Consider the following 12,604-nt stretch of genomic DNA (forward strand, 5'->3'; position numbering starts at 1 on the left):
CTCCGGGCCCCCAAGATCGAGGGGCCCCTCCCCAGGTATACATGTAAGCTACGGCCCAATATATTTCCGGTCAGCAAAAAGAATCAGCGAGGAAAGGGATCCAGCGATCAATTCGTTCGTTCCTACTAGTTACTACGTACACGTCGAGAAAAAAGGAATTGATTGATCCTTTCCGATTCTTTCCTAGGTTAGTACGTGCATGCCCAAAAAAAGGAACAGATTGATCCCATTCTATTTCATCACGCACGCATTTCACACAGCGATTCTCATCTCAGCGGCCACTGACGGTTATTTCTTCGCGACTACGAGTTCACCGCTCCTTTTCCCTTTTCTTCTAACTCAAATTTTCCACACAAATTCAGATCGACCGCCTATTTCAATTCCCTAACTCCATGGGGGCCGTCGGAACCCTGCTTTGCTCTCCGTCCGTCGACGATTCGACCATCCGAGGTATATCCTCTATTCATATTGCCTTGTCTCCTAGATGAATAGCTGGAACATCGGTATTTTTCAACAATTGTCAATTGATGCAATTTATTTATTTATTTTCAGCATTGTGTCTTATCCTGTCATCCGTAAGAAAGTTGTAGATGAATTAGTACAATCACAGCGTGGAAATATTCATATTTATTTTTCTAAGAGAGTTGGCATAGTTGCCATGGAGGAAGGGCAACCAACTAATGGTAATTCAGAATTTGATCAGCGAGAATAAAATATCGAAACCAACAGCAACGATAACAACGTAAGTTGCTCTGAGCATGTAGGTAATTCATTGTTTATACATGCACAGTCAGCTAGTGATCATGAATAACCAGTTTATACTACTGATATTTATGAAAAATTGGGATAATCTTGATACAAATACAAGAAACATCTTAGTTGATAAAGGGTCCATGAGAGAGGACAAAAAACGGCATACCATCTAAGATGTTATTCAAATTCTCATTATCATAGGAAATTAAGCAATGGGGAGGAACATGACAAAAACGACTATTTTATTCAAAAGATGTCGACAAAGCTTTTTGCTTCCGCTGTAAGATCTTCAAGTCTAGCATTAGTAGGAGTTTATTCCAAAGATGTTGACAAAGTTTTTTGCTTCTACTATAAGATCTTCAAGTCTACCATTAGCGGGAATCAGAGATCCTTAGCACATGATGGATTAGGACATTTTTAGGTAATATGTATAATTTGTTTGATATATACTGATTTTGGATGGTTGTAGGTGTTAATGGTATTATTTCATACATATGCATATTAATTTGTATTATTATGGTGTCTACATTAAGGGCCCCGGTTTTAATCTCGCCCCGGGCCCCCAAAATCTCAGGACCGGCCCTGGCCATGTTTTTGGTCAACATCGATCTATCTAGCGGAAACACCTACGAGGAAGGATAAGGTAGAGGATGAATGTGTTGCTTACTTGTGTATCTAGAGGGGGAGGAGGAGGAGGAGCTACTTCGCCTTCTCCTGATCTGGCCATCGCAACCCTCCCCGCCGTTAGAAGATTGGACGAGTTTAGTCTGGTTTCCCTTTTATGGGGATATTTGATCTTTTGCTACACACATCTTTGCTGGCACATTGATTACTTGCCCTTTTTTATCCGATTTGAGTCAATTTTTGAGTTTACACTAGAAAGTGAATGACCAAAATGTCCCTAGTGCCCACTCTCGAATTCCTCCTCTTCCCTTTGCAGGTTAATTCAGTTTATTATCCATGTTTTGGATCCGGTCTTCAGCGTCTTTTTTTTATCTGAATTTTCTTCCAGGGAGAAGGGTGGTCTGTTCATCCTTTGCTTTGGATCTTGCTTGCAGCAACCAAACAAAAAATGTGTTTTGCTCATATTTGTTGGATCACGTGTTTACGTTTTCATTACCGTTCGTCGACCAAACACTTTCTATCTTCCTCTGTTGGTGATGTGCATCCACAACCCTCCTCCTGACCATCTTTCTGGTAATGTTGGTGCGGTGAATAGGCCATATTCAACTTCTGGCAAAAATTTGTGCACTTGGGTTGGGTGGCATTCCGCCCACAAAAACCCGTAAATTCATGCCCGCGTGACCCCTACAGGGAAAACAGGCCCTTTTCACCCCTGAAACACGCTAAAAAACCATGTTCACTTGAGGTCGGGCACCATGGTGTGCTTGGGCTAGCAAATGAGTACCAGCCAAGTAAAACGACATGCCGCAAATTCTGTGTACATGTAAATGAATGCAGACTTGGCGCAGACTTTTGACTCAAGATGATTTGGCGCAGACTTTGAAGACACATTTCATTTTTAACCCGGAAATAGTTCTACTTCTTTCACAAGAGTCGGCAAATGTAAATGAACGCAGAGTTGTCGTTCAAGCTTTCTTTAAGAGAAAAGATCATATGATCCTGCTTTGTAGAGCGCATACTGGGAAAGCTACAGCTGACAGAATAACAGCATCCATCCAAACAGATAACAGCCTGAAGAACACATAGAAAACAACGCCAGCCAACATTAACTTTGAAAAGACATGACAAGATCGTTTTGTAGTACACAGATGGGCAAATGACATAGGCTTACTCACTCTGAAGGGCCGTCTAAGACGGTGATCGCCTTACCAAAGTGCTCCGAGGTGAGTCGTGCCCACTTGCGAACCCTTGGTAGAAATTTTCAACGCCGCTGATAGTTTGATGGTACACAGAAATAGGCTTACTCACTCTGAAGGGGCGTCTAAGACAGTGATTGCCTTACCAAAGCGTTCCGAAGCAAGCTGTGCCCACTCGCGAACCCCGGGTAAAAATCTTCTTTCAACAGCGAAATTCTTCAGATCAGCATAACCGCATATTGCGGCCGCGACCCTTGGTTGTAATTCCATGTGGTCAAGAACACGAGCATTTTCCAGGATACAACATGCCAGTTCGGCCTGAGCCTTGTAGCACCGGAACCCACTGATGTGGACAGTCTTAAGATGACCATGGTAATGCATGTGGGGGCCTTCCTCCTCCGCCACCTCATCAGGCGCTGAAGCCTTGAAGTATGAATATATCATCTGCATTTGAAAGTTAGCAGTTAGTCGGTCAGAAACCGTCCGGGCACATGTCTTTCGTGGAAACCATCTGTTTATCTACCAATACCAATTAATAACATGGCACTCACATCCAAGTGCAACGTCTGCAGTAGGGGTGCAACATTCAGACAGTGGAGCAGTTGAAGAACTCCATTATCGGAATTTGGTTTCTTAAGAGACAAGACAGTTAACCCACAAGTCATGTGTCTCAAATACATAAACATGCCACACGGTCTTGGTGCCAGCTTCTGCAACTGAGTCATGACAAGGACAAATAAGATGACATTAAAATCCAGTTTCTAAAACTACAAGGTAAGAAAACAAGAATATGTAAATATAGACCAGGTAACCTGTTCATAAGCAGATATTTGAGCTTGCACATTTAGCACCTTCACTCTCAAAATGATTGGAACTGCAGTGAATGCACGGGCCAATCCATTGCTGCCTTCAAACATTATTGTAGCCATCTCTAGCTTTGAGCGACCACGAAGTACTATAGGGATCTCTTTTCCTTTGTACTTAAAATGAGCAAGATCGGGAACATGAGACTCAACTGTCTCGACAGCCATTCTGTCAATTAGCAAATGTTGAAGTTTATCAAGTTGGTGCGGTATGCTTAAATTGGTTACACCGGAGCACTCAGTCAGCTCTAGGTCCTCGAGTGCTGAACAGTTTGCTAAAAATCCTGAAAAGTCTCCGAATATCTCAACAAATTCCAGAACAAGCCTTCTGAGTAGTGTGAAGCCAAATATGCCTGGGTGTGGCTTTATAGAAACATCAGCGAGATACAAGGACTGCACACAAGAGCTGCCTTGAACAACTAAGGCCTCAAGAGGGAACTGGTGAACTTCTTTGGATGGCGAATCAATTTTCTTCAGGTCAAAATCTACAATCTTCGCCTTTGATGAAGCGGCAAAGCCAATCCACCTGTCAAGATGATAAAATTCCTCCTTGTGCAGGCCACACCTGATGCTGAACTTGTTGATTCCCACCCTGCTATGCCGTTGAATAACACAATTCACAGCCTCAATGAACATATCTCGTTTCATTTTCAACTTAGCCTGTGATGTTTTGACATATTCATCAACGGCGGCCTCCTCATCAGATTCCAAAGGGGGCACAGAAGGGTCATCATCCAGTTCATTGGGACCATAAAAACACAGATTACAGTGGAATGTCCAGAGCATTTTCCAACTTGTTGAAACAATGCTGGTCCTCACAGCCTCTTTAAGTGGGAGCAGTGAGATTATAACAGGTAGAATCTCCTGCAACAAGGGCCTGGACTGTTAAACTGGTGACGAGCCGAATAGGCACAAGTTTACTGAAAATCAAATTGCACAATGCTGAAAGTGTATACATTGGAAAGTGAGAAATCTGAGCAGTCGCAAATCGCATCTTTTTGGAGAGTTTCTATTGGGTGTTTTACTATTCTATTTGTAACAATCTTGCACGTACTCCCGGATGCTGTTACAGCTGTGTAGAGGCAATGTCTGTAGGAATGTTAAAGGATAGTTGTGTCAGCCTGTCTGGCTCCTAGAGAGAATGGACAGTTTTCAGTCCATTCTGCTCTAAAAACAGAGAACTAATTTCCCCTTCAAATTTAGAAGGAACGCAAAACTACAAACAAGATATAGGTTTTCGATTTCGGTAGTTACGAGGAAAACTATTTTGACGGATGGCATGGAAACCATGTTTTCCGGTTCCCCTGGAACTAGTGATCATCTGTATGTGCGCACTGTCCTGTAGCCAAGTAACTGTGAGTCAGATAGTGTTCAGTTGGGTTCTGTTGCTCTTTTCTAGTACTACTTATCAGTCATGCACATGTTAGTTCCTGCAGTTCACTGTTTCGGAATGCAAGGAAAAGTGAAACAGGACTACATTCAGCAGAAGTGATTCACCAATTTTCCTTTCTCTAACAACTCCGGTGCCCTGTTTCGCCTACTAAGCAGCTTCAGCAAGAAAACCCTACACACAAAGCCTCACTTTCAACAAAAGAACTTGAAGTGGACAACAATCGAAGGCCCCTGCAGGCAGCAGAACACAAATTTTCTTCGCCCCGGAGGTGCAGATCCATGGAGAACACCACACCACAGGCTACGTCTTAAGTGAAGGAGGAGGAGGCGGCGGGAGGGGAGTTACCGCGGGAAGGTCCTCCATCCGGAAGGACGGCTCGTCGCCGGCGCCGTGGTGGCAGTGCTCCAGGCTGCTCACCTTGCTCGCCGACGACCCTTCCGCCGTGGGCTGCAGCTGCAGGGAAGGAGGGGAGCGGGGAAACCAAAGGGTCAGGAGCACCCAGGGGAGAGGAGAGGGTGGAGGATGAAGAATGGGGGTGCTGCTTACCTGCTGAGGAGGAGGAGGAGCGGCCATTGCTGCTGCTTCTGCAAGATCGGCGGAGCTCGGTCTGCTTTCCTTTTTGGTGCCAACGGAACGCTCAGTGGCCAAGTGCCAAGTCCCAGGCTCCCAGCAATCTAAAGGGCGTTGGAACGAGTACCTTCTTTTTTTCCCTTCCTCCTTTCCCCCACCTCATCACATAATCCATTTCAGATCCAGTCAAAAATCGATTTCGGCAGCACAAACTGCAAATCATACTTGCGCCTTTTTCAAGATATAATCACTCCGTCCGCAAACATATCAATTTTCTCCGGGAGTGGCAGCTAGCCACGCTCACCACGTGGAAACTCCAACCCCTTCATAACCCCATTATTCGTTTCTGCAACTAACACCAAAACAGCAAGTATACAAAAGGGACTTTTAATTCTAAATGATGAAACCAGGCATGCTAATTTGAGCTAGCTAGGGTATCATTGATGAAAAGACTAGGTACAGTAGTACATTACACGGACAAAAACCCCGTATCATGATGATGATTAAGCGTTTTCGCGCGGTAAAAATGGACGTCCCTCGAAACCATCACATTTCCAGTCCAACACACCTCTAGTGAGAGCTAAGCAGGCGATGAGAATACAAGACGGCGGCCTACAGCTCGTCCTTGTCGTACTGCTCATGCTCCGGCTCCTCCGCCTTGCCCGACTCCTTCTCCTCCACCTCGGGCTCCTCCACCTCCTCTTCCTCCTCCACGGCCGCGTCCGGGCTCAGGTCCAGGCTCTTTTGCACCGACCGGTAGATGCTGGAGGCGAAGTCCTTGGGGTCAGGCAGGTTGAACCCGCTCTCCATCAGCGCCGTCTGGTACACCAGCCTCGCCGTCTGCTTCAGGCCCTCGCCCTGCAAACACACACAGACATCATCAAGTTAGCAAATCACCAGGCACCGTCGCCGCCTGCGGCATTCAGAGAGCAAAAATTGCGGTATACAGGGAAGACTGTACTACTTACATCGCTGTCCTGGGCGACCTTGTCGCGGAGCTCCTTGATGATGGGGTGCCTGGGGTTGATCTCCAGGACCCTCTTGCCGCGCATGTAGGCCTGCTTGCTCGCGTCCGACAGGGTCTGCGCCTGCATGATCTTCTCCATGTTGGAGCTCCACCCGTACTTGGAGGTGACCACCACGCAGGGGGTGTTGTGCAGCCGGTTGCTGATCTTCACCGAGTCGATGCCCTCCGTGTCCAGGGCCTTCTTCCACCAGTCCGTCAGCTCCTTGAACGACTCCTTGAGGTCCTTGAGCTTCGAGTCCTTGCCCAGCTTCAGGCCCTCCTTGGACACGTTCTGGAACTTCTTGTCCTCGTAGTCCATGAGGTACTGCATCAGGTACTCGTCCACGGGGTCGGTGAAGTAGATAACCTGCAAGAAGAAATGGGGTTACTATGTTACTTCACAAGCTTCATACAGATTACCATTTAAACCTGCTGCAAATGCAACGCCTAGCACAAAGTATCCAGCTCCTGACACGCTGACAGGGGTGTGGAAGTTTATCTAACAGGTGTTAAGTTACTCTCTGGCAGCATTGGAATTGACATTACTGTAACTACATACTGAAATTCAATCTGTGCATTGAAATAAGAATTTGAGTCCTAAATCTCCTAAAATGCTGTATGGCAACATAATATGGGTTGTGATCTTCAGTAAAAACTGGTTTCTGAATACACTGAGTATGTGTTGTGAATTTAATTTCTTTCAAAAGTGCATATGTGAGTAAGCGGGACAAATATCAAGTGCAGTGGTAACACAGTTGCATAGGTACTACTAAACCTGACTGGAATGAAAAGGGGACATCACAGTAACATACCTCATAGTTTTTCTTGGTTAGCTGCTCAAGGAATGGAGATTTCTCTAGCTGCTCCTTGCTGCTTCCTGTAAGGTAGAAGATGTCCTTCTGCCCTGACTTCATCCTTGAAATATACTCATCAAGGGAGACAAGCTTGCCATCTGACTTGGAACTGAAACAGACAAAACATCAATTCTGTGCCCCAGTGTATAGAACTACAGCATGAATAATACTGGAATACAGAATGCAGGACAAACCTCTCAAATCTCAGAAGCTTCGCAAGACGGTTCCTGTTTGTTGCATCTTCAATGATTCCAAGCTTGACTGATTTGCCAAACTCGTTCCAGAACTTGGCATACTGGCCCTTCTTCTCCTCCATTGCACTCTTCTCATCATCTGCTTACAGGACACAATCTATAAGGACTATCGTCATCAATTATAGCAAGTGACTTAAACTTCCCAGAAACCCTAGTTACCTGTCTTTTCTTTGTTGCTGTACTCTTCAGGATCCTCCTCAGCAAGTTTCCTAATCATGTCAAGAGCCTTGCGGATCAGTTTCTTCTTGATGGTCTTCAGACTGCTATGTTGTTGAAGCATTTCTCGGGATACATTGAGGGGCAATGTGTCTGAGTCAACAATACCCTAGAGAGAGAAATAGCATGTTATAAGTTAATCTGTGCAAGTCCAGCATCACAAAGAAAAGAAATCTGTACAAGTCAATATGCAGTACCATCAAAAAGCTGAGGTACTTTGGAAGAAGATCATCAAATTCATCAGAGATGAAAACCCTTCTAACATACAACTTGAGGTTTGACTTGTTAGCATTGTAGTAGCTCTCATACAGATCATGTGGAGCCTTCGGGGGAACAAAGAGCAAAGCTTTGAACTCAACATCTCCCTCAGCACTGAAGTGGCTCCAAGTCATAGGCTTGTCATCACCAAAGTCCTACAGAAAAAGACAAGTTAGGTGTCCCTTATTTTCTTCTACAAGTCATGTCACAAAGCTTGGCATTTCTACTATAAATTACAATCATAACCACAGTATGTACCTTGGCTAGTGAGTGGTAAAACTTTGCATACTCTTCTTCAGTAACCTCCTTGGGGTTACGAAGCCACACGGCCTTCATATCATTCAGAAGCTCCCATTCAGTAGTAGTCTCCTTCACAGTCTTTGTCTTTGGCTTCTTCTCTTCATCATCTTCTGTCTCTTCTTCCTCTGTTGTCTCTGTGGCTACAAAATAATGGATAATGCGTTAGTGACTGCACGCACACAAGACAACATGATCTAGAAAGAATGGATAACGTTGAGCGTAAAACTTACTTGATTCCTCTTCTTCACTTGATTCCTCATCAGCTGGCACTTCAACATCGACCTCCTTGGTTGCCCACAAGTAAATGGGGAAGTTGATGAACTCAGAGTACTTCTTCACCAAGTCCTGCAAAAACAGCAACCGTATTAAACAAACTATTAACATAAAAAATGCCTCAAAGTGGCAAATTTGTTTTGTCATATAATGTTTCAAATACAACTATTGGACAGAAAGACCTATGGATGGCTACCTTCAGGTATAATTCAGATCCACTGGGTCTAAGTAGAAATACAGCAAGAATTTAACAAACAACAAGAAGACATGATAATATGGTGATACCTTCAGCTTGCCTTCTTCCAAGTACTCCTTAGCCTCATCACGGAGATGCAGTTTGATCTCAGTTCCACGGCCCAGGGGTTCATTCCATGTATCCTCAGAAATAGCGAATGATCCATCAGCTTTGGACTCCCACACATACCTATCAGAGAGGAATACAATGTCACAACAGCAACAAGAAAATGGCATAGAGAAAGGCAAGGAATGAACCAAAAGGACAAGGCAGCGGTACTGTGCCAAAGGCATGGGCATTGGTCAGCGTCTTACTGTTTGTCATCATTGTGCTTGCTGACCACCTCAACATAGTCAGCAACCAAGTATACTGAGTAGAAACCAACACCAAACTGCCCAATGAGATTGAGGTCACCTCCAGTCTGCATCTTTTCCACGAAAGCTGCAAAAGGTGCAAGCAATTAATGTTATTTACGGGCACATTTCAAAGTTACATATATGTTGGACGGTATTTGGTGCAATATTCCACACCAACAAATAAATAAATAATGCTGAATTTGCACTTGAAGTTTCAAATATTTTAGAGCAGAGCAATCGGTAGAAAACAATAGTACCTGAAGTTCCAGACTTGGCAATGGTTCCAAGGTTCTTAATCAGATCTTCCTTGGTCATACCAACACCGCTATCCCGAATAGAGAGAATCTTGTTCTCCTTATCCAACTTAATCTGCATGTGGACACGGCAAATGCCTTACCAACCAATTCAAAAAGCAATGACATGCCAATCAGAAAAGGCTATCAGCTCTGCAGTTCACCATACCTGGATTTCAAGCTTAGCAGTGTCACCCTCGCCCAAAGCCTCCTTATCAGTGAGGGTAAGGAACCTGATCTTATCCAAAGCCTACAAACATAAATGCACCACCCTTTAGTTCCCAGCATCCACAAAGCAATCTAAATACAGGGGGTCAGAACCAAATGCAATAATACATACATCAGATGCATTGGAAATGAGCTCCCTCAGGAAGATGTCCTTGTTGCTGTAGAGTGAGTTGATGATGATGTCCATGAGCCTGGACACCTCGGCCTGGAACTCAAACTTCTCGGCCGAGTTCCTGAGGGTCTTCCTCGAGATCGACTCGGACTCCCTTCGCACATCAAAAGTCATGGTATCAGCACAGAATGTCAACAGCATGAAATGGGGAAGCATCAGCGTTGATCAGGGACTAGTGCGCACCTCTGGACAACCTCGGAGTCGGTGGACAAGCCATGGGGGACGGCCCCAAGCTTCTCCTCTACCTTGGGAAAGTCGCCCACCTCATCGCTGCTCTCCTCGGCATTGACTTGGAGCTTCTTAGCTGCAGGCACATCAAGGGTCAGACAAACAGCTCGAATTCGGCGTATTGATGTAGATTACAGCAGATAGGTACAAGTGTTTGAATTAAAAGGTAGAGCGCTAGATCAGTAGGTAGCAGCACTAGATTTCCGCCAAGTAAACGCTAGATTGGTGCATAAATCTATAGAGTTACCGGACTAAACCATATTTAAACCCCACGATTTAATTAGCAGCATAATTTGCCTGAAATTCTAATAACCCACGACGGATCTAAGAAGCAAGCAAGCCAGTAATGTCGAACTCGGCACAAACCCCTGCGACCCTGCCATCGCATCAGATCGGGTTGGCTCGCGACAGACCTAGCAATCCAGATGCGAGATCTACAGCGGAAACTACACCATAGATGGCGCCCAGTGGCACTAGCCTCTACACGAACGAATCAAACCACCGGAAGCAATTCCGTCTGGATTCCCCACTAGCAAAATTCGTCGCATGGCACGAGATTCAACCATCAGAGGCGTGCCCCCGCGAAAATCAAGCGGCTACGCGAGCTGCAGAACCGATAAGCTACCTCCTGGGACCTAATCTACGCGTGCTGCCTCCGATCCCAACAAATTCGCCGGCCACCGCAGAGATCACCGAGAAAATCAGGAGGCGAGACCGCGAGAGCTCTAGCGGCGGCGGCGGAGGGGGGAGGGGAAGGAGGCCGAGGAGGGCTTGCCTGGATCGGGGAGGGTGGTGAGGAGGAGGACGAGGAGGAGCGCGCAGGAGAGCGCCCACTTGCGCATCGTCGCCGGCCGCTTCACTCTGTCTGCCTTCCTTTCCTGCTGCAACAGTTTTGGGTGAGCTCGTCGCCTTCGTCTGGCCCGTGGCCGGCGAGATGCGCGACCCATTTAAACGGGCGAGGAGGAGACCCCGCACGCCTGGTCCACGCGGGCGGGATGGCGCCACGCGGACGAGCGGACGGCCGCGATGTGGCTCCGTCCACGTGGCGGGCCGTCACTGGAGTACTGGGGAGCACTCGACGTGGAGCGCGTGCCCGGGGGTGCCCTCGGCCGTCCGTCGGGGCGAGCTGGAGGATCGGACGGGCGGGGATCTCGTGGGCGCGCTGAAGGGTTTGACACGTGTAGGGGTGTGGTTGGTGCGGGTTGGGTCGTCGACGTCGACGAGACGCCATGCGCTAGAAAGTTCGCCGCGGCTCAGTGGAGTGGATATCATTCGTTCGCGGGGTGGACTCGTGGTGGGCCAAGGGCTGTGATGGGTGCGTTTGGGCTGGCCTGGTCAGTCAACGGGGTGTTGACTCGTAGGCCGTGCGTTGGACGGCAGTCAGAGAGAAACTTGCTGGGCTTTTCGGGCTGGCTGGGCTACCAGGAGTCCAGGGCCGATCTAGTGCAAAAAACACTCCAGGCCTGCTCTGTCATGAAAAAGAAAAGAACACCTCAAAAAAAATGAAAAAGAAAAGAAGAAAAAAACTCCACGTCTCCAATGATAGAGCTGCAGCTTCCTAAAAAAAATTGATAGAGCTGCAGCTTCCAGTGGAAGTTTCAGAAGATGCATTGTTTTTTATGGCACATCATTTACCCCAGAATCAAATAACGAAGCATCCGACAACAAACAAGTGATTGAACCTGGCAGCCCAAAATATTATTTAAAGATAATTAGTGACACTTTGTACGGCCCGTTTACATTTTGTACATGGATGTAGTTTCTGTTTTTTGAGAAACCATGTTGGCTACATCAAGTACAGCGAACTACAGCTACGGTGGCATCCACTGCAAGTCTAGGTGCTTGGAGAAAGATGTTAATTTTGCAAGGAACTTTACACGGATGCAGCATGAAAGCAATACAAACATTAGAGCTTGAACAGTTGAACTACTTCACCCATGACACAGCTAGTGAAAATCAATATCAGTATCATATAATTCCATCATATAATTCCGCTGGTACATAGAAAAAGGCAATGCATATATAGGGTAGGGGTACTTCACCAGCCGCAGTAAGACTGAACTGAAGTGGAGTAACAACTTCAACGCAAACAACTACTCCCTCCGTCCCATAATGCAATACGTTTTTTGGCACTAATCCATCCCATAATGTAAGACGTTTTTTAACACTAATGTAGTGTTAAAAAACGTCTTACATTATGGGTGCGTTTGGATCACGGGATGTCACTCGTGGGACAGGGATAGCCTTGTTTTAGGGTGGCTGCCACCCGTTTGGTTCAGGGGAGAAGCAGGATGAGCATGGTGGGGGATAGCCGAGATTCGCAGAATATTCCTCAAAACGGTGGCTATCCCCAGCCGCCGAAAAGTCGCGGACGTCGCCGGCCACTCTCTTCGCCTCACCCCCGAATCGTTTTTCTCGCTCTTAGCCCTCGTCGAACAGAAACGTTTCTCTCGTCAGCGACCACAGCGCCAGATCGGCGAGCGGCGGTCGGACCAATAACAGAGTCCCGACGAGTCGTCGGCGGTAGCTACT

General features: G+C 46.5%; 2 protein-coding genes and 1 pseudogene across 4 annotated transcripts; all 3 read right to left on the reverse strand.

The window, feature by feature from the left end:
• Window positions 1-1,480, reverse strand: part of LOC119339560 — a 13,927-nt pseudogene extending 12,447 nt beyond the window's left edge.
• Window positions 1,481-2,462: 982 nt separating this feature from the next.
• Window positions 2,463-5,630, reverse strand: LOC119335978 (F-box/FBD/LRR-repeat protein At2g04230-like). 2 transcript variants are annotated; one of them, XM_037608024.1, is made up of 5 exons: window positions 5,376-5,630; window positions 5,175-5,282; window positions 3,386-4,300; window positions 3,125-3,283; window positions 2,463-3,017 (listed from the first exon to the last, which is right to left on the reverse strand). In XM_037608024.1, the coding sequence occupies exons 1-5, from the start codon at window positions 5,400-5,402 to the stop codon at window positions 2,682-2,684; spliced, it is 1,545 nt and encodes a 514-aa protein (XP_037463921.1). In that variant the 5' UTR covers window positions 5,403-5,630; the 3' UTR covers window positions 2,463-2,681. The 2 variants fall into 2 exon arrangements, with proteins under 2 accessions (XP_037463921.1, XP_037463920.1); XM_037608023.1 differs by having other exon boundaries at window positions 3,125-3,289.
• A 185-nt stretch (window positions 5,631-5,815) lies between these two features.
• Window positions 5,816-10,988, reverse strand: LOC119335977 (endoplasmin homolog). Of its 2 annotated transcripts, none has more exons than XM_037608022.1 (15): window positions 10,848-10,988; window positions 10,028-10,148; window positions 9,785-9,938; window positions 9,614-9,694; window positions 9,409-9,520; window positions 9,110-9,236; window positions 8,846-8,984; window positions 8,536-8,632; window positions 8,246-8,427; window positions 7,927-8,142; window positions 7,673-7,838; window positions 7,454-7,592; window positions 7,218-7,368; window positions 6,368-6,772; window positions 5,816-6,257 (listed from the first exon to the last, which is right to left on the reverse strand). In XM_037608022.1, exons 1-15 carry the CDS (start codon window positions 10,912-10,914, stop codon window positions 6,012-6,014), a joined length of 2,403 nt encoding a protein of 800 aa, XP_037463919.1. In that variant the 5' UTR covers window positions 10,915-10,988; the 3' UTR covers window positions 5,816-6,011. The 2 variants fall into 2 exon arrangements, with proteins under 2 accessions (XP_037463919.1, XP_037463918.1); XM_037608021.1 differs by having other exon boundaries at window positions 8,518-8,632.
• Between the last annotated feature and the right edge of the window lie 1,616 nt (window positions 10,989-12,604).

Source organism: Triticum dicoccoides, chromosome 7B, assembly GCF_002162155.2.
Source record: "Triticum dicoccoides isolate Atlit2015 ecotype Zavitan chromosome 7B, WEW_v2.0, whole genome shotgun sequence".
In the NCBI taxonomy this organism is placed as follows: Eukaryota; Viridiplantae; Streptophyta; class Magnoliopsida; order Poales; family Poaceae; genus Triticum; species Triticum dicoccoides.

Bases quoted from the DNA above. Each gene is read 5' to 3' on its own strand.
- LOC119335978 (XM_037608023.1), bottom strand. From the start codon at position 5,402: ATGGCCGCTCCTCCTCCTCCTCAGCAG. The intron at 5,283-5,375 runs GTAAGCAGCACC...CCTTCCCTGCAG, and splicing joins CTCCTCCTCCTCCTCAGCAG to CTGCAGCCCACGGCGGAAGG. The intron at 4,301-5,174 runs GTAACTCCCCTC...CCCTTGTTGCAG, and splicing joins GGATGGAGGACCTTCCCGCG to GAGATTCTACCTGTTATAAT.
- LOC119335977 (XM_037608021.1), bottom strand. From the start codon at position 10,914: ATGCGCAAGTGGGCGCTCTCCTGCGCGCTCCTCCTCGTCCTCCTCCTC. The intron at 8,428-8,517 runs GTAAGTTTTACG...ATTATTTTGTAG, and splicing joins AAGTGAAGAAGAGGAATCAA to CCACAGAGACAACAGAGGAA. The intron at 8,143-8,245 runs GTACATACTGTG...CTTTTTCTGTAG, and splicing joins TTTACCACTCACTAGCCAAG to GACTTTGGTGATGACAAGCC.